At 49.4% G+C, this 23618-nt stretch overlaps 1 protein-coding gene across 1 annotated transcript; it reads left to right on the top strand.

Moving 5' to 3' along the window:
* Window positions 1-134: 134 nt before the first annotated feature.
* On the top strand, window positions 135-7550 carry LOC119970128 (thymic stromal cotransporter homolog). Its single transcript, XM_038804196.1, has 4 exons — window positions 135-1416; window positions 2791-2874; window positions 3970-4126; window positions 7211-7550. The coding sequence occupies exons 1-4, from the start codon at window positions 300-302 to the stop codon at window positions 7257-7259; spliced, it is 1407 nt and encodes a 468-aa protein (XP_038660124.1). The 5' UTR covers window positions 135-299; the 3' UTR covers window positions 7260-7550.
* The last annotated feature ends 16068 nt before the right edge of the window (window positions 7551-23618 follow it).

The following is a 23618-nucleotide window of genomic DNA, read 5'->3' as shown; positions in this document are numbered from 1 at the left end:
TTCCTCACCTGGATATTTCCCGGGATGATTGAATGCTCTGGGTTGATGTTGATTTTACAGACACCACATGAGCTACAGGCAGCTTCATTGCCTCAGGCAAGTTCAGTTTGAACAATGTCCCGGCCGCGGTAAAGCTCAGATCTGTGGGAGGGTCCAGTGGACCAGGAATGGGGAAGTGATGCTCTTCCGTGTCCGAATTAGACACAAGGCAACTCTTTCCCAAGCTCTGCCCTGGTCACTGAGGCTTCCCCCTGGGACCAGTGAGTGGGCCCATTCCTCTCCACAGGCGCAGGGAGAGAATGGAGATGTGTCGAAAGCTCTTCTCTCTCGTCGAGGTCGTGGTCGGTTTGCACCAGATCGCCGGTGCTTTCTACGACACCTCTTTGTTGATGCTGGTCCGGGATCGCTGCAGTTCCAACTCCACCACCTCTGGGGGTCGAGACCAGCAGCAAGAAGCCATCTCCAGGTTCTACATGATCTACCTCCTCCTGCTGAGAATCACCCCTCTCTTCTTCACCTTCTTCCTGGCCAAACTGGGAGATCAAAGATCCAGGAAGATCACCATTTATGTTCCCCTGCTGGGGTACCTGGTGTCCAGGTCTCTGCTGCTCTTTGTCATCCTCTTCCATTGGCCCTTGGAGGTGATGTTCGCCACCGCCCTGGTGAATGGCCTCACTGGGGGTTTCACTGCTTTCTGGGCTGGGGTCATGGCTTTTGCCTCCGACACCTCCTCACAGGAGAAGAGGTCTATCAGACTGAACAGAGTTGAGCTTACCTATGGGGTGGCAGGGATGATTGGCAGCATGGCCTCTGGCCACCTCTTCATTGTCTTCAAAATCTCGCTGGGCCGGGGGGCTGGATTGATGGTCGCTAGTTGTGTTTTTTACGCTTTAACTTTAGTTTGTAGCTTCCTGGGGCTCAAATCGTCACCCAAACAAACGCCAAGTGGATCTCACGGATATGGCAGCCTGTTAGATCAAGCACAGCAGGAAAGTGACAATGGAGCTAACCCTGAGGATCAGGCGGATAATGCAACCTGGAATCAAAGTCAAAGGTCAAGGTTACCGGATAACCAGAATAATCCAGTGACTCAAGATAATCCTCGAGGTGATGTGTCGGTGGATAAAGCCATAATTGCGCTGCTCTTCGCAGCTGGGGTTTTGTATGACTTGGGGGTGAGTGGTGGAGCTGATGTGCTGCCCATATTTGTACTGAAGGACCCACTGAATTGGAATGCTGTGTGGGTCGGGTATGGCAACGCGACAGGATATGCCCTCTTCCTCACCAGCTTCCTCGGAGTTCTGTTTTTTTCCAAATGGTTGAAGGATACTTCCTTGATTGTGATGGGGATGGTGTCATTTTCCACTGGAATGCTAATCATGGCCTTCGTGGAGTGGACATTCCTATATTTCATTGGTAAGTAACTTTATTGGCAGCATTCTGGGTTTCTTTCCTAACTAAGCCTTTTAGAGTTGGGGTCATATCATCTACTGTGGGATATATGGAGGCGGAATTTGTATCTTACCGTTCGCTACAGACAGAAAAACGAGAAAACTCCCACAGAATCATTGGGCATCACAACCCAGTGTTTTCCTTTATCTAAACTGTCGAATCACAATCTCTTGACCATTTTAATATGATCCTCACATCTTTTAATATTCCTCTGTCTCAAGCATCTAATTTCCATAGGCAGGATTAAAGGAACACATCTTCAAAAATAGGCTTTTGGCACAAAATCCCACATCAGTTCAGTGGGGGTGACTGGGTTACGGGGATAGGGTAGATGCGTGGGCTTCAGTCGGGTGCTCTTTGTAAGGGCCGGCACAGACTCGATGGGCCGAATGGCCTCCTGTACTGTAAATTCTATGATTCTATGGTCAGTCATCCTCTGCAAAAGGACACTTTCATAACTTTACCTTTACTTGCTGAATTTTAAGTTTGGACCATCTCCGTGTCATTTCGCCAGCCAGTGAAAACAACCTGGAACTATTTTTTCACTACTTCTTCATAATGTGGATGATCTTTATGACATCATCCTCGACCTTCTCACTGCTCTTGAGAAAAGCCCCAATTCCTTGTGCGCCTCCTCATAACTGTAACTTGTGACTTCTGCTGACATCATAGTAAATCTACATATACTTCCCTCATTTATTTTATATTCTTCCAGTGATCCAACCGACCTATAATCAACTTACCTACTTGCATTGCCACCTTTAGGTGACTTGTATACCTGCAAACTAAAACCCGCTGCTCCATTTATATTGTGTAATTTAAGACAGTGCATCTCAAACTATCTGATGTGGCGGACCGGCAGTTTTGTTTTTCAATGTGCCACGGACCGGTGAGCGAAACAAGCCAATCCAGGATTACTGTCTCTTTCTTTTCTGGAAACACTCTAAGTACCGGCAGACGATGGTTCGCGTACCGGCACCGGTACGCGTACCACACTTTGAGAAGCACTGATTTAAGGTATATCTTCTTTCCCTATTTTTCCTTCCAAATTGTTTTACGTCACATTTTATTTATTGTATCTGCACATCTATGTTGAAGGCACTGTGCAAATGCAAGATGCTGTGAAATTCCTGTAATGTTGAGGTGAAAGTATTCTTCTAACAGTTTGGAAACAATATAAAAAGTGGGATGGGTTTTGCGATTGAGAGTTTAAGTCGTGTCATTGTTGATAAGGATTGTCGACAGCAGATGCCTAGTCTGTAATGTAGACCCACGATCACATTCGCACTGACTGAAATGATTAACCACTTCCTCCTCAACCTATCTTTCATATTGCAGCGCGAGCTGTGATGATTTTTGCCCTGATTCCGATGGCGACAATACGATCTGTGATTTCCAAGCAGATAAAAGACACTTCATATGGTTAGTATCTCAAATTCCGCTGATCTCTGACAGTTTACAAAGATGCTGTGGTTACTTTTCATTCCTAGGAATACGGGTAAAATAAAAATTTTGACAAGTTAATTTGTTGATGCGATGAGAGGCTGCTTTTTTTTCTCATTATGAAAGTTCCTCTCGTGCAATATCCCTGAACTAAATCTGGGAAGATAGTCATTTCCCAAGCCTCCACCAGTTCCACTGCAAAGGGACGTAGACATCTGGTCCTCTCCCATTCCCAAATATAGTTCCTGGTGCAATTACAACCAAACATGTCTCCATTTCTTGCCCGCCCTTATGGGAACTTCTGACTACAACTGGATTACAGATAGGGGCTTGGGGGCTGTTAGCCGAACCCACCCGGCCAAAACATGGCAGGAATGGGGCAAATAATGGAGAGTAAAAGGAAGCAGCGTTCCACCTGATCCCGTCCATTCCCTCCCAGGTGAATATTTCCTCCAACTTTCCTTTAGAGATTTGAATTAACTCCATAATATCTTTGTATGGCCATCTTCCCCTAGAGCCCTGTGTAAGCAGGCTATAAGCCGTGACACATGCACTCTGCATAGCTATATATTGATGAAGCGCAGTATTTGAATCCTGCAATTGTACTTGGGAGGGATCGACCTGCGTTGGCGGTGATTCAGTGGATGTTGGGAGAGATGGAGATTGAATAGAATGGACGCTTACTCTCTGGAGTTTAGAAGAACGAGAGGTGACCTCAGTAAAGCATTGAAGGGTAGCTTCTGGGAGGCTGAGGAACCGAGAACCAGGAGGTCACAGTCTCCGAATAAAAGGGTGGCCATTTAGGACTGAGATGAGGAGAAATTTCTTCACTCAAAGGAGTTGAAATACTCCACCCTGGAGAGATGTGAATGCTCCGTTGTGGAGTAGATTCAAGACAGAGAAAGAATGATAGCGTTTGGGTCTGAAGGGAATTGAGGGAGCTGGGCGTTGTGCTGGACGTTGAAGTTGAGATAGATCATCTGCCATGATCTTTGTGAATGGCATTGCAAACTCGAGGAGCTTGTGTTACCCACCCGTGTTCCTATATCTTATGGTTTTTATTCTTATTTTAAGGGAAACTGTTTGCCATGCTTCAGATTTTACTAACGCTGACAGGAGTCATTGCTTCAACCGCCTTTCTCAATATTTACAACTCAACGCAAGACTGGTATCCTTCCGTCTGTTTCAGCCTCTCTTCAGCCATCAGTTGCCTGGGCGTCATTCCCATAATGTAAGCAAACTAACATCACAACCATATGTGGAGTTCTGCGACTGTAGTTGCACGAAAGTAACAAAGTGTCACAGAGGAATCTATTGGGCTGATGGTGGTGGAGTTGTAATGTCACTGGACTGGTCACCCAGGGACCCAGGCTAATGCCCTTCGGGCGTGGGTTCAAATCCCACCGCAGCTGGTGGAACTTAAATTTTAAAAAGTCTAGAATTGGAAGAACGACAATTGTTGTAAAAACGTATCTGGTTCAATAATGTCTCTTCAGGGAGGTGGGAGGAGATTGGAAAGACTTGTAAAGAAGAGTGTAGAGCAGGGCCACCCAAACTGGGTTCAGCGGTCAGTTCGGCCATGGGTCCCGTGAGGAGCTGAGGCGGATGAGGCCTGGGAGAGGGGGGGGGAGGGGAGGGGGGAGGGGATGAGAGTGGGTGCTCCCATTAAATATAACAAAATGAAGGCAAGATGTGGAAGCATTTATTGAGTTAGGGCAGCACGGTAGCACGGTGGTTAGCATAAATGCTTCACAGCTCCAGGGTCCCAGGTTCGATTCCCGGCTGGGTCACTGTCTGTGTGGAGTCTGCACGTCCTCCCCGTGTGTGCGTGGGTTCCCCCGGGTGCTCCGGTTTCCTCCCACAGTCCAAAGATGTGCGGGTTAGGTGGATTGGCCATGATGAATTGCCCGTAGTGTCCTTAAAAGTAAGGTTAAGGGGGGGGGGGTTGTTGGGTTACGGGTATCGGGTGGATACGTGGGTTTGAGTAGGGTGATCATTGCTCGGCCCAACATCGAGGGCCGAAGGGCCTGTTCTGTGCTGTACTGTTCTATGTTCTATGTTCCATGAGTGACAGAACTTTTTAATGAAGTAAATGTGTACGTATAGGACGTAGGCCAGAGGTTTCTGCTGTTCAGGCCGGTGCGTTCTTCCCGTCCCGCTGATTACACACCCACAGATTTCCTGGTGGCGAGGGTGCATTCAACGCAAAACCCCGGTGGTTGCAGAAGATCCCACCGCCAGCCAATGGTGGGCAACCACAAAACATGCGGTGGGCTACCTACAATATCTGGCCCATTGAAGCACGGTAGCACAGTGGGTTAGCCCTGCTGCCTCACGGCGCCGAGGTCCCAGGTTCGATCCCGGCTCTGGGTCACTGCCCGTGTGGAGTTTGCACATTCTCCCCGTGTTTGCATGGGTTTCGCCCCCACAACCCAAAGATGTGCCGGGTAGGTGGATTGGCCACGCTAAATTGCCCCTTAATTGGAAAAAATGAATTGGATACTCTTAAAAAAAAAACATTTTTTAAATCTGGCCCATTTTTTTTGTATATATTTGTTCCCATTGCACAATAATGGTCATTTTTTGTGGTCTAACTCTTCGCTGTAAGAAGACTGTTTCTCATGGGCACAGTGGCTGTACCTGCACCACATGGACTTCAACAGTTCAAGATGGTGTTACACCACCCCCTTCTCAAATACAATTAGAGATGGACAACAAGCCTTGGCCGTGACACCCACATCCCGTGAAAGAATTGAACTCAGTTTCTGGCTCATTTTTGGGCTGCAGAAAACATCAGAAATAGACAAGTGGCGCATTGGGCAAGACTACCTCTGATTGTCAATGTGCTCAGAATTGATTTTGTGATATAGAAGCGATGGGAGTAACGAGCCATGGGAATCCCCATGTTACGCAACTGCCTTCACTAGAACTGGTGGTGCGACATCAGCTGAAATGTTGCAGTGTTGGCTGGAAAAGAGCGATAGAGCTTTAGCTGCAGTGATTGAAGGAGGTAGGGAGAGAATGTGCTCCTGGGGAGGGTTTTAACTCCACTCGGTGCCCTGATGTAGCCAAGAACTGTCGCACAACGCGCCACGATTAGTGTCACCAAGCAGCCATATTCAGTTCGAGCCTTCAGCTCCATTTCCCCGTTCGCAAAAAATGGAATTCAACCTTCAAACGAAAGATCGTGAAACTGCAAGTTTGACCTTCTCGGGGAAAATATACAAGGAGGGAGCTAGGATGGTGATTGTTGCATTTTGTAAGAAACAGAAATATAGCCTCAGCTCCAATTACGAGGGGCAGAAAGTGTGTCGACAATACTTGCCAGAAATGCACTGCCCGCCATATTGGAAACCATTAAAAAAATAAACACACAGGCCGTTGAGTTCTAGAACCTGTCCCTCCAAAAGGCTGTGGATGTTTATGGGGTATTAAATGACTTCAATAAGATTCCAGTAACTTATCATGGGTCGCATGGTAGCACTGCTACCTTAGAGTTCCAGGGATCGGCTGGCATAGGTTTAGGGTCCATGGGGCAAAGTTTAGAGGAGATGTGCGCGGCAGGTTTTTTACACAGAGGGTGGTGAGTGCCTGGAACACGTTGCCAGGGGAGGTTGTGGAAGCAGATTCATTAACGCCGTTCAAAAGGCATCTTGACAAACACATGGATAGGATGGGTACAGAGGGGCACGGCACAAGGAAGTGCTGAGGGTTTTTGGCAAAGGTTGGTATTATGACCGGTACAGGCTTGGAGGGCCGAAGGGCCTGTTCCTGTGATGTATTGTTCTTTAGCCTGGGTTCAATTCTCGCCTCGGGTGACTGTCTGTGCGGAGTCTGCACATTCTCCCCCTGTCTGCGGGGTTTCCTCCGGGTGCTCCGGTTTCCTCCCACAGTCCAAAGACATGCAGGTTAGGTGGATTGGCTGTGATAAATTGCCCCTTAGTGTCCAAAAGGTTAGGTGGGATTACTGGGTTACAGGGTTAGGGTGGAGGCGTGGACTTAAGCAGGGTGCTGTTTCAGTGGGTCTAGTGTAGACTCGATGGGCCGAATGGCCTCCTTCTGCACTGTAAATTCTGTGATTCTGTGACATGGAGCGGAAGTGGGCAAATTGAGTTGAAACACAGATTAACTCTTAAACTCAAGGGGTCAAAAGGTTCCTACGATTGACATTTGCAGAATTGTTTTCATTTTGAGAAGCTACAACTGACCAAATGTTGAATTAGGAAGATGATATGGGAACGCAGGGCAGACAATGAAAAATGTCCGCGTTCTATTGTTACCTGTCGATTTGTAACCTGTTCCATTTCACTTGCAGGATGGTGGAGCGTAGATTGTCCAACCCTGCCGCATTCCCAGGATACTGACTGTCATGATGTGCAAACATGCAACCAATGAACACTCAGAATAGGACACAACCAATGGGCAGTCAGGATACTCAGAGGTGGCACCACCACAAGGGTGCATGACATAAGCACTATAAAAGGGATGAGGCACTCATACCCTACCTCTTTCCGCAAACAGACATCTAGAGAGTTAGACAGAATTGATCAGCAGCATCACACCCCAGCACGTGGCTTAGAGCAAGCTGGTAAAGATAGACTGAGTTACTACAGTTAGATTAGCAGAGAGTCAAACTCATTTGAGAACTGTGTTAATAGTTCAATAAACACGTTGAACTCATTTCAGAGTCTGGAGCATCCTTTAGTTAAGACTGCATCAAGTAGCAGCCTGTGTCATCCAAAGCAGCAGAACACAACACTGACATGCGACCCAGGCACAAGAGATACGTGATGGTGGGATAGTGGTACTGTCACTTGACGAGCAGTTCAGAGACCCAGGGTAATTCGCCACAGGACCTGATTCGAATCCCACCACAGCAGATGTTGGAATTTGAGTTCAACTAAAAAACTGGAATTAAAAGTCTAATGGTGACCACGAAACCACTGTCGAATGTCGTAAAAACCCATCTGGTTCACTAATGTTCCATGAGGGAGGGAAATCTGCCATCCTTACCTGGTCTGGCCTATGTGCGATTCTGGACCCACAGCAATGTGGTTGACTCTTAACTCCCCCTCTGAAATGGGTGAGTGAGCCACTCAGTCCAAGGGCAATTAGGGATGGGCAACAAATGCTGACCCTGCCAGCGATGCCCACATCCCATGAAGGAATTTTAAAAAAGGAAACATATGCGTAGCTCCAAATCATTGCAGTAAAAATAGATAGCCGAATGATTTAATCCCGGGCTAATTTTGCGGGGGAAAAAAACCAATGTGCATTGTCCCGTTGCCAGGTCACTCAGTCAGTCTCACCTCTGACCCATCTCCTCCCTTCATTTATTATTCCAATCTGTAACCTCCCCTTGCTCCAAGGCCATTGAAAAGCTTCACTTCCCAATGGAGTTCTGACCACTCCATAGTCTGAACAGTTTCAGGTTGGTTTCCATGTTACGCACAGTGCTACGACCATCGCGGGCAAAGACACACCAGCACAGTGGTTAGCACTGTTGCTTCGCAGCGCCAGGGTCCCAGGTTCGATTCCCGGCTCGGGTCACTGTCTGTTGCGGAGTCTGCACTTTTTCCCTCGTGTCTGCGTGGGTTTCCTCCGGGTGCTCCGGTTTCCTCCCACGAGTCCCGAAAGACGTGCTGTTAGGTAATTTCGACATTCTGAATTCTCCCTCTGTGTACCCGAACGGAATGTGGCGACCAGGGGCTTTTCACAGTAACTTCATTGCGGTGTTAATGTAAGCCTACTTGTGACAATAAAGATTATTAATTATTAACATGTTGGTTTGTAAGTGTGACAATATACTGGCCTGCATTTTGCATTAAGACTCACAGTGGGTCTGTCAGCATTCACCGTTATTATGGAGTAAATCGGACAAATTCCAGAGATCACACTGAAGTAGTGGGGTCTGGGACACACAGGGCTAATGTGGGACTGAATACAGATTTTTGTTTTAAATTCCAGGCCAGCCAGCCAGTCCTGAGAAGCCACTCTTCATTCATTTCATTAAGAAGCACCCAAAAAGGGCAGCACGGCGGCCTAGTGGTTAGCACAACCGCCTCACGGCGCTGAGGTCCCAGGTTCGATCCCGGCTCTGGGTCACTGTCCGTGTGGAGTTTGCACATTCTCCCCGTGTCTGCGTGGGTTTCGCCCCCACAACCCAAAAATGTGCAGAGTAGGTGGATTGGCCACGCTAAATTGCCCCTTAATTGGAAAAAATAATTGGCTAATCTAAATTTTTTTTTAAAAGAAGCACCCAAATAACCCCGTTAATCCCAGACCCTGACTCCCAATCTCAACACGTGGCTCCCGAGTTCAGCAAAGAGGAAAAACAATTAATAATGAACTTTGTCTATTTCGGGCGCCGTGTGACCGTCCGATTTTTTTCCACAGCCAGCCTGCGCATCGCTTATACGCATCCCGACTCTCAGCGCGATGCCACTGGTTAGATTAAGGAGGAGATGGACAGATTTTTGATCAGTGACGGGCTGAAGGGTTATGTAGAACGGGCGGGATAGTGGAGCTGAAGCCAAGATGAGATCGGCCACGATCGTATTGAATGGCGGAGCGGGCTCGAGGGGCTGAATTGCCTAATCCTGCTCCTCGTTCTTATGCTCTCACATCAGCCGACCCACACAGACACTGCGGACACAGGCAGAAGCACGGCGGCGCCATTTTGGAAAGCCTGCTACAAACCGGAACGCCAGGGAGGAATCGTTGTCCGGCAGTGAACGGTGACCCCACTTTGGAAGCCCAGAATCTCTTTAAGGCACACCCACACCTATTAAAACTTTCCAAATAGATCACAGTTCCACACTTCCAGCTTCACTGGGGTTTAGCCACAGAGCAGACCAGTCACAGAATTGGAGTCCATGGACGTAAATATTTTTATGGGGCAGCGTTGCTCCGGGCTTCAGCAAATGTTCTCCGAGCTGCGAGCTGGAGGCCATCTTAGCCAAGACAAGGCAATCCAGTTGGTTAGACTCGGCCAGGTGAGCCACACAGGGGAATCGTACGGGGAGTGAAACGGGGAAGAACCCGACCCTCAGTCAATCTTATCAGGTCACAATCTCGCAGGTAATTCCTGAACTTCCCAGCAGAGCAGAGCCTTGCCAGCGATGCAGTGCGAAGGCCCCCTGACAGGACAGATCGGTGTCCCGTGTGTACAGCCCAATGCTTCAACTGCAACAGACAGGGTCACTTTGGGAAACTGTGCAAGTCAAAAACCCAGCGCCACAAAAAGCCCAAAGCTAATCCATGAGGTGAAGACTGAAAAAGCCTGAAGACACTCAGCCATGCTTCTTGAGAGGTCAGAGGGCGGCTCTACACCTTGGAATTCTGACATCCTGGTAAATGGTCACCTCACCTATTTGAATTTAAACCCAGGTGCCGGCATCACAGTCCTGTCAGACAAGAAACTGCAGCTCAAAGGCCTTTAGATTCAAACAATGAACACAGCACTTTATGGAGCAAGGGGATGTCCAACTCCCAGTCATCCGCACGATGCTCAAACCACTGATTTGCAACAGCGTAAGGCTTGGAGTAAACTGAAGCAACCTGACATCCAATGGGAAAGCGACTTGTTTCCCTCCCCAAGTGATTATCCAATTCCCCTTTTGAAAGTTGCCAATCTGTCGTCGCTTCCAACCCTAAAACTCTCTCCTTCCACAATGAACGATTGCTATTGTAAATAAACAGATCACACTTTCAATTAAGGAAGTAAATTCGCAACACTCCCTGCATTCTCAGAGTTCCAATCATGCTTCCAGATGGCATTCCTGCTGCCCGTAATCTAACTTTGAGGCGGGTACATGGCAATCCCGTCATTACGTTGTGACTTTACCTCACTGTGGTGTTGTTGCGGCCCACCCCCGGGTCTGTGTAAATTTGTGTAAATCATTTCAGGTACAAATTGCCATGCCAAGTCACTCGTGTCCCCAGGCAAGTGGATCCACATCAATGCATACGATAGCATGGGCCACTGCCAAACATGCACTATAATGCAGCCTTTATAGTTAGAATGGATCAGTAATCAGTCACTCCCTATGACAGTGCCTTAGTTTTTTTTAATTTTGAGCAGTAGGTAATAGTGTCACAATTATTTATAGCAGAGTAAAATGATAACTATAGCCTGACTGTAAAATAAATTTCTATATTTTTCCCAGTGTCAATAACTAGGTCAACTAAATATGATCAGATTATGATCATTTTATTTCAAAGTGGATCTGTGCATGTTTACCAATCTTTTTGAGTATTCGTTTTCAGCTACAGTTTACTAGTTTCACACTTTGATAGTTCATTTTAATTAAATATTATGGGCGGGATTCTCCGTTCGCCGACGCTGAAATCGGGAAATGCAATTGGGTGGAGAATAGCTTCAGTCGGCAAAATCGCGGCTGAGTTGACGCCACATCGCGATTCTCCGTCACCTCGTAAAATAGCGTAAATGTGTTTCACTCCGCACGTACTGTACACACCGTTTGCATCTCATGGGCGGGCCCGACCCCGGTATTCTCCGGGGCCTCCATGATTCCCTGCCTCCCATGGGACGAGTTCCCGTTGGCGAGGTTCACTTGTGGTTCGAAAAATCGCGAAACCGGCGTGGTGACTGCTGAGGGAGAGAGCGGGGATGCGGAAACTGTCCAACATCACCATAGTTTGCTGACAGCTGTGCCGCTGGCCGGGAAGCTTCTGCCTGGGGTTGGGGGAGTAGTGAGGGGTGGCCAGGGGATCAGAGTGGACGGGCATGGTGCACCATTGCCACAGCCCTCAAGGCAGCCATGCAGCTGCGCACACTGTTAACGGTTTGCATTGAACCTGGTGCCAGGGGTTGTATCGGTGACTCTCCTGGGCCTCTGGCCCCAGACTCAGTTGTATGGGTGCACTCCAGCACAAACCAGTGCTATCTTTTCAGCTGGGATTTGTGTGTTGGGGGTGGGGGGGGAGAATTGGTTATATGCAGCTGCAGCTTGTCAGCCTCCTGAGTGTCAATCATGGACCTGGCGAATCCCGCACCAATCAGAATCGATTGTGTTCCACGCCGCACTGGCGCTAGCCCCTTAATAGTAGCAGAATCGGTGCAGGTGCAGCGCCAACTTTCCTGTCGTGAACGTCACAGATTCTCCGTTGGAGTCAACATTTCAGTCTCAGAAACGGAGAACCCCACCCAATATTTTTATTTTGCAGCTAGTCACCCGTGGAATGTCATTTTCTTTCCTTTTCCTTTCCTTTTCAAAATCTTCTGACCTCTACGTGCCACAAGCAACTCCAGGCTCCTTTGTGAGAGCTCAGGAGAGTCTGCCCAGGACACAGTGAAGTTCAACTGAACAGCTCTCAGAATGCTATCTGTTACAGTTTCGGGGTTGTTACCTTTACTCTCAGTATAAACTGAGGATGAGCAGGTTGCCACGCGCGGGAGGTTACTTAACCAGTTGTCAGAGTTTGTTTACAGAGGTGTTGTTTGCTCACAGTCTACGGTGGAAGGAGAGGAAATTTCCCCTCTGATGTCACCGCAGAATCATGTGGCATACCGTGCACTGAGGCATCGGTTATAATTCATAAAACTATCATTCTGTTTCACCAGCCGCCGCCATTAAATGGATACTTCAGGTGGTATTGACGACAGGAATGGAAAGCGTGAAATAAACCGTCGGACTGCCTCGAGTTTCTGGCAATTATCGGGGAAAGAAAACCCACCCTTCTCTGCTCCTTTCAGATAATCCCTTCCCTTGATGCTCTAAACTTTGTACCTCTTGTTAATGTCAATCTCGATGCAGAGTGCTGGAGCAAGACTCTCCAAATCAAATCTCTTCATATCGCTTCTTGTGAGAGCACGGCCGGTTATCTGAAAGCGAATGTTTCAATAATCATCCCATTTCCCCAGCTATTCACTACCCCTGGTATTCTACCGTTCAATACAGGACTGAAGACTCAGTTCGCATTGTTAATGAACTTACCTACTCGCATTGCCATCCTCAGGTGACCTGTATACCTGCAAACCACAACGCACTGTGTCATTTATATCGTGTCATTTAAGGTATATCTTCTTTCCCTATCTTTCCTTCCAAAATGTTTTGCGTCACATTTTATTTATTGTATCTGTGGTGAGCCACGTAAAGCTGTTGTATATATGTTCACTATTGTTCTACTGTTCTATTACTATCATTATCTCCACTGTTGTATATACTGACTGTTATTGCTGTTCTGTTATTGGTTGTTGCTGTTGGCTCCGCCCCTCTGAGGAGGTATATAGCCCATCGATCTGCGGCAGTCCTGAGTGTGGGAGGAACGACAGGTTGGCACATTTTTAGTCTGTTAAAGCATCGCTTCACTACTACTCAGCGTCTCGACTGATTTGACGTCCATCAGCATCTGCACATCTATGTTGAAGGCACTGCGCAAATGCAAGATGCTGTGACATCCCTGTAATGTTGAGGTGAAAGTATTCTCTGAACAGTTTGGAAAGAATATAAAAAGTGGGATGGGTTTTGCGATTGAGAGTTTAAGTCATGTCATTGTTGATAAGGATTGTCGACAGCAGATGCCTAGTCTGTAATGTAGACCCACGATCACATTCGCACTGACTGAAATGATTAACCACTTCCTCCTCAAGCTGCTATCTTTCATATTGCAGCGCGAGCTGTGATGATTTTTGCCCTGATTCCGATGGCGACAATACGATCTGTGATTTCTAAGCAGATAAAAGACACTTCATATGGTTAGTATCTCAAATTCTGCTGATCTCTGCCAGTTTACAAAGATGCTGTGGTTACTTTTCCCTCCTATTCATACGGGTAAAATAAAAGCTTAACCGAGGAAGTGAGTAGCCGCCTTTGCTCAAAGGCAAAGAGCCCAAGGGTTCTGGGCTTGCCAGCCCAGTGCTTGGGTGGGGGACACTCCACAGGGGTGGGCCATCATTGGTGGGGGGTACCGTGGGGGAGATGGGCCAAGGGTCCGGGGGTTAGCCCGCATTACAGAAGGAAGTGACAGAGGCATCATAATGGTTTTGCAAGAAGGTGTTGTACAAACCCCACCCACTCACCCCTCCCCCTCTGCCCTCAGTGATCCTCAACCTGCTTGGCCTTCCGAGCTCTACCACTATGTCTTAGTGTTTCCCCACGATGTACATCAGAGGTGGAGGCAGCCAGCTGCTTACCTCGCTCGTGGCTTCCGATACCCCTGGCGGGCGTCCTCTGGGGCCTGAGGGCCCCGGCTCACTTGTCAGCGGCGCATGCGTAGTCGTGCCACCTTGTGCCGTGTGCTGACCCCGAGATGCGGCCTCATCAGAGGGGTGGCACTCGGGGAGCTGGGGGGGGCCACCATCCCCACTCCATGGGTCAGCTTCCGGCGCCCCCTCCCGCCCATCGGGCCCCGGGATTCTTCTTGGGACAGAGGTGCAGCTGCCCCTGCATCATCTGGCTCCGCCGGCCCTGGCCATAGTCTGTCCCGTCATGTCGATGCCCTCAGCAACTGGTCCATGCTCTGCAGCGCCTCAGCCATGCCCACCGGCCACTCCCATCTCAGACCAGTACATGTCCCGCAGAACCTCATCAACGTCGGCCTGGTGCTGGGTGACATCCCCCAGTGAGCCGGACATTCTACCAAGGCCCTCAGCCGTGGCCGTCACCAACAGCGCGACGCCTTGGACATCTTCACTCATGCTGCCGATGTCGTACACCAGGCTCTCCACCCCGGTCGCCACCCCAGCGGTGTGGTGCTCACCAGATTGTGCCCCCGAAGCCTGTCCACTAGCCCGTCCCACCGAGGTGCGCGTATCTGCGCTGGTGAGGGGCGCAGACGGCACAGCTGCTGGACCCTCGGGGGGGAACAGGACATCCCTCCTGGCGTCCACCATGTCTAGGAGCCTCCCCAGGTCAGCATCCCCGAATCATGGGGCCGGTCTCCTGAGTGCCATCGTTGCGAGCTGGTAACCCGCAGAAGGGAGGCCTCAGTCTGGCAGCTGGAGAACAGTGTAAGCAGAGGCAGTGAAAACTGTTTTAACACTCACCTGGGCAATACACCTACTGGCTCAGACACAGGAAGCAGCACCTGTCAATTCCTGGAAATAGAAAACCAGTCAGCCGGGTTTAAACCCCCTCAGATCTTTGAGCTGCAAGCAATTCATTCATTTTTCGGTGATATTGATTTTACTCAGCTGTGATTGACCGTTTCCACACACACCCCGCTGTCAGCATTGCTCCAGTCATCTTCTATCACAGTTGAGTTGTGCTCCAACCACAATGTTTATAAACATTAAGCTTTCATTGACAGCATCTGGACCACTTCAAACAGAGTTAAGTGCTGTCAATTTCCAGCTGACCACTTCAAAATCACCCAAGCGTGAAGCATGTAGTTATTTGCCTTAAGAAGTGGGCAGCACAGTGGCCTAGTGGTTAGCACAGTTGCCTCACGCGCCAAGGTCCCAGGTTCGACCCCGGCTCTGGGTCACTGTCCGTGTGGAGTTTGCACATTCTCCCCGTGTTTGAGTGGGTTTCGCCACCCCCCCAACCCAAAAGATGTGCAGGCTAGGTGGATTGGCCACGCTAAATTGCCCCTTAATTTGGAAAAAATGAATTGGTTACTCTAAATGTAAAAATAAATATATTTTTTAAAAGAGTATGACAGAAGTGATAGATAAATAAAGGGATAATAAAGTGAGGTGCACGCTGATTGCTCACAACATTGATTGTGGGAGACGTGCACTCCCTCAGCATCCAATCAAGTGCAAATATTTCTTTTTGGTTTTGCTACTTGAGGTTGATGACAATTTTATTAATATATGATTCTGCATTTTCTATAACCTATGAAATATCCAACATGTATTAAATGTATACAAGGGTCATAGTGAGTGAACATGTCAGATTTCAATCTTGTGGCCCACTGATATGAAGGAGGGCCACTCATGCGGCCCACTCACTAGCCTAGGTTACTCCTCATTGTGTTAGAGCAACACGCCTGGACCAATAAGGCCCTCATCCTCTCCCGTTTCTCATAGGGTGACGCTTTATCCATCAGCTTACCCCCTCCCCCAATTCCCCTCCTTTCCCCCCACATTCCCCAGTACCGCACCCCCCTCAGTGGAGACCATTGGTCTTCTTCCGACATTGGATGACGGTCCAGCTGGCCATGCTGCCCACGCCAACAGCCGGTACCACTGCCTCCCAGGCGGAATTGGTGGCCCTCCGACCCCCCCCCCCCCCGACCCCCCCCCCTCGGGGGAACAGGATGTCCCATCTGGCATCTGTGTCCAGAAGCTTGGCCATGCTGACATCGCCAAAGCGAGGAGCAGGGCTGCGCGCTGCCATGCTTGTGTTTTGACTGGGAGTGAGTGGTGGGGGGGGGGGGGGGGGGGGACGTTTAAACCCCACCCCCCTTTGCTATTGGTGAGCCGCTGAGGCGCAGGCTTGGCGAATCAGACGGCGAGACATCCGGTAGTGGCGAGAAGCTCGTGGGGGCTCATGTTCGGCGCGAAGTGTCGTTAAATGCGGACCACCGTCGGGAAACACCCCACCAATCGCTCCCAAAATGACACTTAGAGCTTTTTCCATTAAATGGCGTCCCCAGACATTTGCAAGACATTCAAATGTATTACTCATTTAACCGGGGATATCGGTGGGTGGACAAAATAATGAAAGGGATTTGTGCAGGGAAATGCTCTTCTCAAACGTTTTACAATTGATCAGTTATTCCTTTAAGCAAGCTCGACTCTACCAGCTCCATTCCTGGTGTCAGCTCCACTTGGATCGGGCAGGTGAAGCTTGTACCTGCACATTTGTCCTCTAGAGGTCAGTATTATCCTGTAGGTTTGTGTGTAAAATCTAAACGTGCAGACACCCGTGTTGTTATTAATCAATATTGAAATCATATCCTGTCTGCATTGAAGAAAACTTTGGCCCTGCATTATTTAATCAAATCCAGATAATATTTCCAATTAAAAACTATTCAGTCAGTCTTCAATTTTGGAAGTTCATGATGGGAGCTCCTAAATAAAAGTTTGTTTAAAAATCACGGGCGGGATTGTCCGTGCCTGAGATGAGGTGTTGATGCTGGGACAGGATTCGTGGACTTCCACCACAGATGCACCTGGACCGATTCAGCGACCATTAAGGGGCTGGCGCCGGCACCGCGTGGAACACAATCGATTCCAATGAGAAACGGTGTCTGATTCGCCGGGTCCGCGATTGACACTCGGGAGGCTGACAAGCTGTAGTCACATTTACACATTACACTCCCCACACAGACCATCCCAGCCAACAAAGTGGCACCAAGATATGTGTCTTGTTATGCTCTTGGCATAGCATAAGCTGCTTCCTTGATGTTCACTCTGACAAAGGAAGGTTCAGACGTGGAGATAACTTCAACACGTTTATTAAACTATTTACAATTCTCCTACTCGGATTCGCCTCTCCTGTTAATCCTTCTATAGCTACTCAGACTGATGAACCAGTCTGCTACAATCCACGTGGTGGGTGTGATGTTGAATAAACCTTGTGTCTGTACTCACCGACTCTCCACTGGAAAGAGGAAGATCATGTGTGCTGTGTCCTTTATATATGGGTTGGTGTAATGCCCCCTGTGGTAGTGTCACCTCTGTGTGTATCGTGAATGCCCATTGGTCGTGTCCTATCTTACTGACCTATTGGTTGAATGTTTGTGTGTCATGTCTCTGGTGCTCCCTCTAGTGTCTAGCTAGTCTACGTGTATTTACATTAACCCCTTGTGCATCTACAGTGATGCATATCACCACAATATGTGGCCCCATGCTTCACGGATGATGAGCTTGAGACCCTCCTGGACGCCGTGGAGAGGAGACTAGCCGCCCTGTACCCCGGCCCGGGAATGAGTTTGCCAGCCGTCGCCAATCGCCGTGCCTGGACGCAGGTGGCAGAGGCTGTCGGCGCCGTGACACCGTCCGGACCAGCCCGCAGGCGGGAATCACACAGGCCCTCTCCACTCCTGATGTACCATCTCGGGGGCCACTTAAATGTAGCATTCGGGCATGTAAGGCCGGAAAGGTAGACACCAGTTAAATTGGCACGGCTGCAGGGCACAGTCTCTGCATCAATCTGTTCCCATTAAACACCTGTGGGTGGGGGTGGGGCGCCGTGTCCGTGCCCCTGGGGTGGGGGTGGGACGCAGTGTCTGTGCCCCTGGCATGTGGGTGGGGGTGGGGCTGGGGGTGGGACGCCGTGTTCGTGCTCCTGGCCAGTGGGTGGGGGTGGGAGGCAGTGTCCGTGCCCTGGGCCTGGGGGTGGGGGTGGGACGCCGTGTTCGTGCTCCTGGCCAGTGGGTGGGGGTGGGACGCAGTGTCCGTGACCTGGGCCTGGGGGTGGGGGTGGGACGCAGTGTCCATGCCCCTGGCCTGTGGGTGGGGGTGGGACACAGTGTTCGTGCCCCTGGCCTGTGGGTGGGGGTGGGGGTGGGACACAGTGTTCGTGCCCCGGGCCTGTGGGTGGGGGTGGGACGCAGTGTTCGTGCTCCTGGCCAGTGGGTGGGGGTGGGGGTGGGATGCAGTGTTCGTGCCCCTGGGTGGGGGTGGGACGCAGTGTCCATGCCCTGGGCCTGTGGGTGGGGGTGGGACACAGTGTTCGTGCCCCGGGCCTGTGGGTGGGGGTGGGACGCAGTGTCCGTGCCCTGGGCCTGGGGGTGGGGGTGGGACGCCGTGTTCGTGCCCCTGGGGTGGGGGTGGGACGCAGTGTCCATGCCCCTGGCCTGTGGGTGGGGGTGGGACACAGTGTTCGTGCCCCGGGCCTGTGGGTGGGGGTGGGACGCAGTGTTTGTGCTCCTGGCCAGTGGGTGGGGGTGGGGGTGGGATGCAGTGTTCGTGCCCCTGGGGTGGGGGTGGGACGCAGTGTCCATGCCCTGGGCCTGTGGGTGGGGGTGGGACGCAGTGTCCATGCCCTGGGCCTGTGGGTGGGGGTGGGACGCAGTGTCCATGCCCCTGGCCTGTGGGTGGGGGTGGGGGTGGGACACAGTGTCCATGCCCCTGGCCTGTGGGTGGGGGTGGGACGCAGTGTCCATGCCCCTGGCCTGTGGGTGGGGGTGGGGGTGGGACGCAGTGTCCATGCCCCTGGCCTGTGGGTGGGGGTGGGACGCAGTGTCCATGCCCCTGGCCTGTGGGTGGGGGTGGGGGTGGGACGCAGTGTCCATGCCCCTGGCCTGTGGGTGGGGGTGGGACGCAGTGTCCATGCCCCTGGCCTGTGGGTGGGGGTGGGGGTGGGACGCCGTGTCCGTGCCCCTGGCCTGTGGGTGGGGGTGGGACGCCGCCGTGTCCGTGCTCATGGTCACACTCCAGTTACACGTTGATCGAGTGAAACCCTTTTGGTTTGTGTAGAGCGGCCTGTCATCTGCAGGTACTCGTCAGGTGACACACATCCCGTCGATCACCCCCCTGGACCCGGGACATGTCAGCAATGATGGCGAACCCCGCTGCCCGGGCATCCTGGTGGCCTCGGCCCACATTGAAATGGATGTATTGAACCGCCTGGGCATGGCACCGTGGGGGCCCCTGGCGCCCATCCCTGCTGCCAGGGGTACCATTGCAGATCTCTCGCTGCACCAGCCTAATGGTCTGTGCCAAGTTGCACTACACTCATTACAGAAGGAACTTGCACTGTAACTCCAATAGTGCACAATCAAAATAACCCTCGGCGAACAGCAGGATCTCGAAGACAATTCCTGCTTCAGGCATCCAGCTAATGGGTTTTAAATAAGGCTATGTAAATAAGGCTATGTAAATAAGGCTATGTAAATAAGGCTATGAAGCTGGAAAAGCGATTGGGAGATCTCACTAAAATTCATTCTTTTCAGCTTTGGGTTAAATGGCTTCGGTAACTTTTCCTGAACCTAGGGAAGATTGTTCGGTAATACTTGCCTCTACTGTGGGCACCGCCCTCAGGGGAGATCAACTGTCCAACGCGGACCAACTTGCACCAGGTCTGTGGAAGGAATGGGTTTCCTGGATCAAAATATCCCTTTCATGTTTAATTGAAAAGCGAGTTGGAATGCCCCGTCATAGCTCAGCTCTCAGAGTTTCAGCACTTCAATCATTTCTCTTTCATGGATACGGGCATCACTGGTAAAGAAAATAATTGGAATGTTAACCTGTTGGAATCATGGACAAAATCAACAAAATGAGGCACATAACTGATGCCCGTGGGCTTGGATTCATCTCCAAGCGGGTGGTGGGAATTTGGAACTCACGGGCTGAAAGGGTGTTAGAGGCGGAAACCCTAACAACATTGAAGAAGTATTTAGATGGCCACTTGCAATGGCCGACAAGGCTACGGGCCAAGTGTTGGAAGTGGAAGTAGAATAGCTAGGTGTTTGCTATCCAGCACAAACAGGATGGGCCGAAGGGTCATAGACTCATACAGTAGAGGAGAGGCCCTTCAGCCCATTGATTCTGCATCAACTACACATGCTCACGTATTTGCTTTGTTTGGCCCTTGTTCCGCTCAGTAACCAATCACTGTTTGTCGATGTGCTATTTATCAATGTACTCTGTTGATTATTCTTTTTGTCTACTGTGTACGTACTGTGTACATTCCCTTGGCTGCAGAAGAATACTTTTCACTGTACTTCGGTACATGTGACAATAAATCAATCGATCGAATCAAAATCTACACTAATCCCACTTTCCAGCACTTGACCCATAGTCTTTAATGATCTGACATTCCAAGTGCTCATCTGCTTTTTTTTAAAGGTTGTGCGGGTTCCCGCCTCTACCACCTGTAGTGATATGCATCGCTGTAAATACACAAGGAGTTAATGTAAATACACTTAGACTAGATAGACACTAGAGGGAGCACCAGAGACATGACACACAGACTTTCAACCAATAGGCCAGTAAGATAGGACACGACCAATGGGCATTCACGATACAAACAGAGGTGACACTACCACAGGAAGGCATTACACCAATCCATATAAAAGGACACAGCACACATGATCTTCCTCTTTCCAGTGGAGACACTCAGTGAGTGCATACAGGGTTGATTTGAAACACATCACACCCACCACGTGGATTGTAGCAGACTGGTTCGTCAGTCTGGGTAGCTATAGAAGGATTAACAGGAGAGTCGAATCCAAGTAGGAGAATTGTTAACAGTTTAATAAACGTGTTGAAGTTATCTCCAAGCCTGAACCTTCCTTTGTCAGAGTGCACATCAAGGAAGCAGCTTATGCTACGTCAAGAGCATAACAAAACACCGCCCTCCCAGGCAGTGCATCCCAGACTCCCACCTCCCTCCGGGTGAATTGGCCCTTGACTGCCCAATAATTACAGTCACCCGGTTTGTAAGTTTAAACACAGTTACTGCTTATTTATAACTAGACCAAATATGAAATATGCAGTGAATACATTTGGTTAATGTAATTTAAAGCCTGACACCCCCCCCCCCACCTTAACTGCCCCACCCTCTACCGACACACACAAGACAGACAAACACAGAGGGAAGGAAAACGGTGAAAAATAATAAGGATAAAGGTCAAAGGATAAGGGTCTTTGCTTCAGATGATGAATTTTTCAGGGCACCTTATTTTGCAACTCAGCAGTACTGGAGAGACGGTGGCGTAGTGGTATTGTCATTGGTCTAGTAAACCAGAAACCCAGGATACTATTCTGGGGAACCAGGTTCGAATCCCGCCACTGCAGGTGGTAACATTTCAATTCAATAGATATCTGGAATTAAAAGTCTAATGATGATCATGAAGCCATTGTCGTTAGGTGGCCTGGTAGCACAGTCGTTAGCAATGTAGCTTCACAGCTCCAGGGTCCCAGGTTCGATTCCCGGCTTGGGTCACTGTCTGTGTGGAGTCTGCACGTTCTCCCCGTGTCTGCGTGGGTTTCCTCCGGGTGCTCCGGTTTCCTCCCACAGTCCAAAAAGATGTGGGGGTTAGGTGGATTGGCCGTGCTAAGTTGCCCTTAGTGTCCAAAAAGGTTAGATGGGGCTACTGGGTTACCGGGATAGGGTGGAGGCATGGGCTTAAGCGGGGTGCTCTTTCCAAGGGCCAGTGCAGATTCGATGGGCCGAATGGCCTCCTTCTGCACTGTAAATTCTATGATTCTATGATTGGCGTAAAAACCCATCTGGTTTGGTAGGGAAGGAAATCTGCCATCCTTACCCGGTCTGGCTTACATGTGACTCCAGACCCACAGCAATGTGGTTGACTCGTAACTGCCCCTCAAGGGCAATTAGGGGTGGAGAATAAATGCTGGCATAACCTGCGACGCACACATCCCATGAACGAAAAAAAGAAAAAAAAGTACATGTTACTCACAGCTTTTCCAGAAGAGGACAGTGCCTTCACCTCAGCTTGATCTGAGAGAGAGTTATCAGATTCTGGATTCTTCTTGCACAGCCATTTGTGCAGAGAGGATGTTCTCACAGTAGCCTTTTGGTGAAAAGTAAGTGGATATTCCTGGAGGGAGCTGGTTAGATTCCTCCATCCAGCCGGCAGAATCAAAAGTGAAACTGCAATGGAACCTCGCGGCTCTGAGAAACATTCCAGTGAGGTAAGATCCAATCAGCGCCTGTCACCGGGCAGGACTCAGCCTCCTGGGCCCATTCATTGGCCACCAGCCGCAACAATCAATCCGAGACATCGCGGATCTCTGCGATCCTCTGCTTGGATTTAAAGGCACAGGCCACTCAAAAGCTGCTTTGCCTTAAAGTCACAGGCCCATTAATCACCCATGGATCAAAAATGCAATGGGGAAATAAGGGAATAGACAAGAATGGACCAGGAACAAATATCCAATATCTTAATTAGAGTTTCGTCATTTTTCCAAATAATGCAGCACACCATCAAAACTGGTACAATATAGTATAAATGCTTCTGCATGCACGAGTACAGAAAAAGACAGGGGAAAAGGTAACACCGTTGGTTCTTAAACTTTGTGCCTTCTACCATCTAACAGGGAAAAATGGATAAGCTAGAGAATAGGGGAGAAGAGGATAAGGCCATGTAATCATGGCCATATGAGGCACGCCTTCACGTACAGCAAATTCAAACCTGTGCTACATAACTTATGGAAAACCTTCGAGGGGCAAGTCAGAGCTAGCGGAACCTATACATTTGTGATAGGTGTCCCATACGCTTCAGAATGCATCCTATTTAGAATGGAGTACGCAAGTTAGGAACTCCAAAGGGATACATTTCAGAATTATTTTATGCCAATTTTGAATCGAAGGATACTTATTGCTAATCCAGGAACAAACAATGTTCTTCAATGCCGCAAAGGTTAAGATGTTCTGCAGCCTTTTTTCATTAACGTCAATGATTCTCCAAATGGGCACCCAGGAACTAGGAATAAAGGATCACATTCTAATGCCATACCAAGCATCTTCTCCAGCTCTTTAAGTACATCAGACCAATTGGATTGAATTTTGGCTCACGACCATATGCAGTGTGTGTAATCACCCTCGACTACCTGGCACTTTAGGCACATCGAGGACAAAGCAGGACTGAAATTTTACTGGCATATTCCCATATATTACCCCAGGTCTCCTCATCAATATTGACTGCAAGGACTTTCTCCCAAGACTGCAGTATTTCAGTTATACTCAAAAAAGCTCGAGAACACAGTGTCATAAGACTTGCAAATTACCTGCTTAGATTTAGCAGCAATCAGGATTTTCTTCTACTAAGGAGATGGAAGCATCAAGATGCACAGTTGTCTTATTAAGGATAAAGTCTCAAGACTGCAGATATTTAAA

This window comes from Scyliorhinus canicula, chromosome 8 (genome assembly GCF_902713615.1).
Source record: "Scyliorhinus canicula chromosome 8, sScyCan1.1, whole genome shotgun sequence".
NCBI classification, from domain to species: Eukaryota; Metazoa; Chordata; class Chondrichthyes; order Carcharhiniformes; family Scyliorhinidae; genus Scyliorhinus; species Scyliorhinus canicula.
Note: the sequence above shows the minus strand (reverse complement) of the source record. Positions and strands in the feature narration are given on the sequence as shown.

Coding starts and splice junctions, on each gene's coding strand:
- LOC119970128 (XM_038804196.1), top strand. CDS start 300: ATGGAGATGTGTCGAAAGCTCTTCTCTCTCGTCGAGGTCGTGGTCGGT. Junction 1,417..2,790: donor GACATTCCTATATTTCATTG/GTAAGTAACTTT, acceptor TTCATATTGCAG/CGCGAGCTGTGATGATTTTT. Junction 2,875..3,969: donor GATAAAAGACACTTCATATG/GTTAGTATCTCA, acceptor TCTTATTTTAAG/GGAAACTGTTTGCCATGCTT.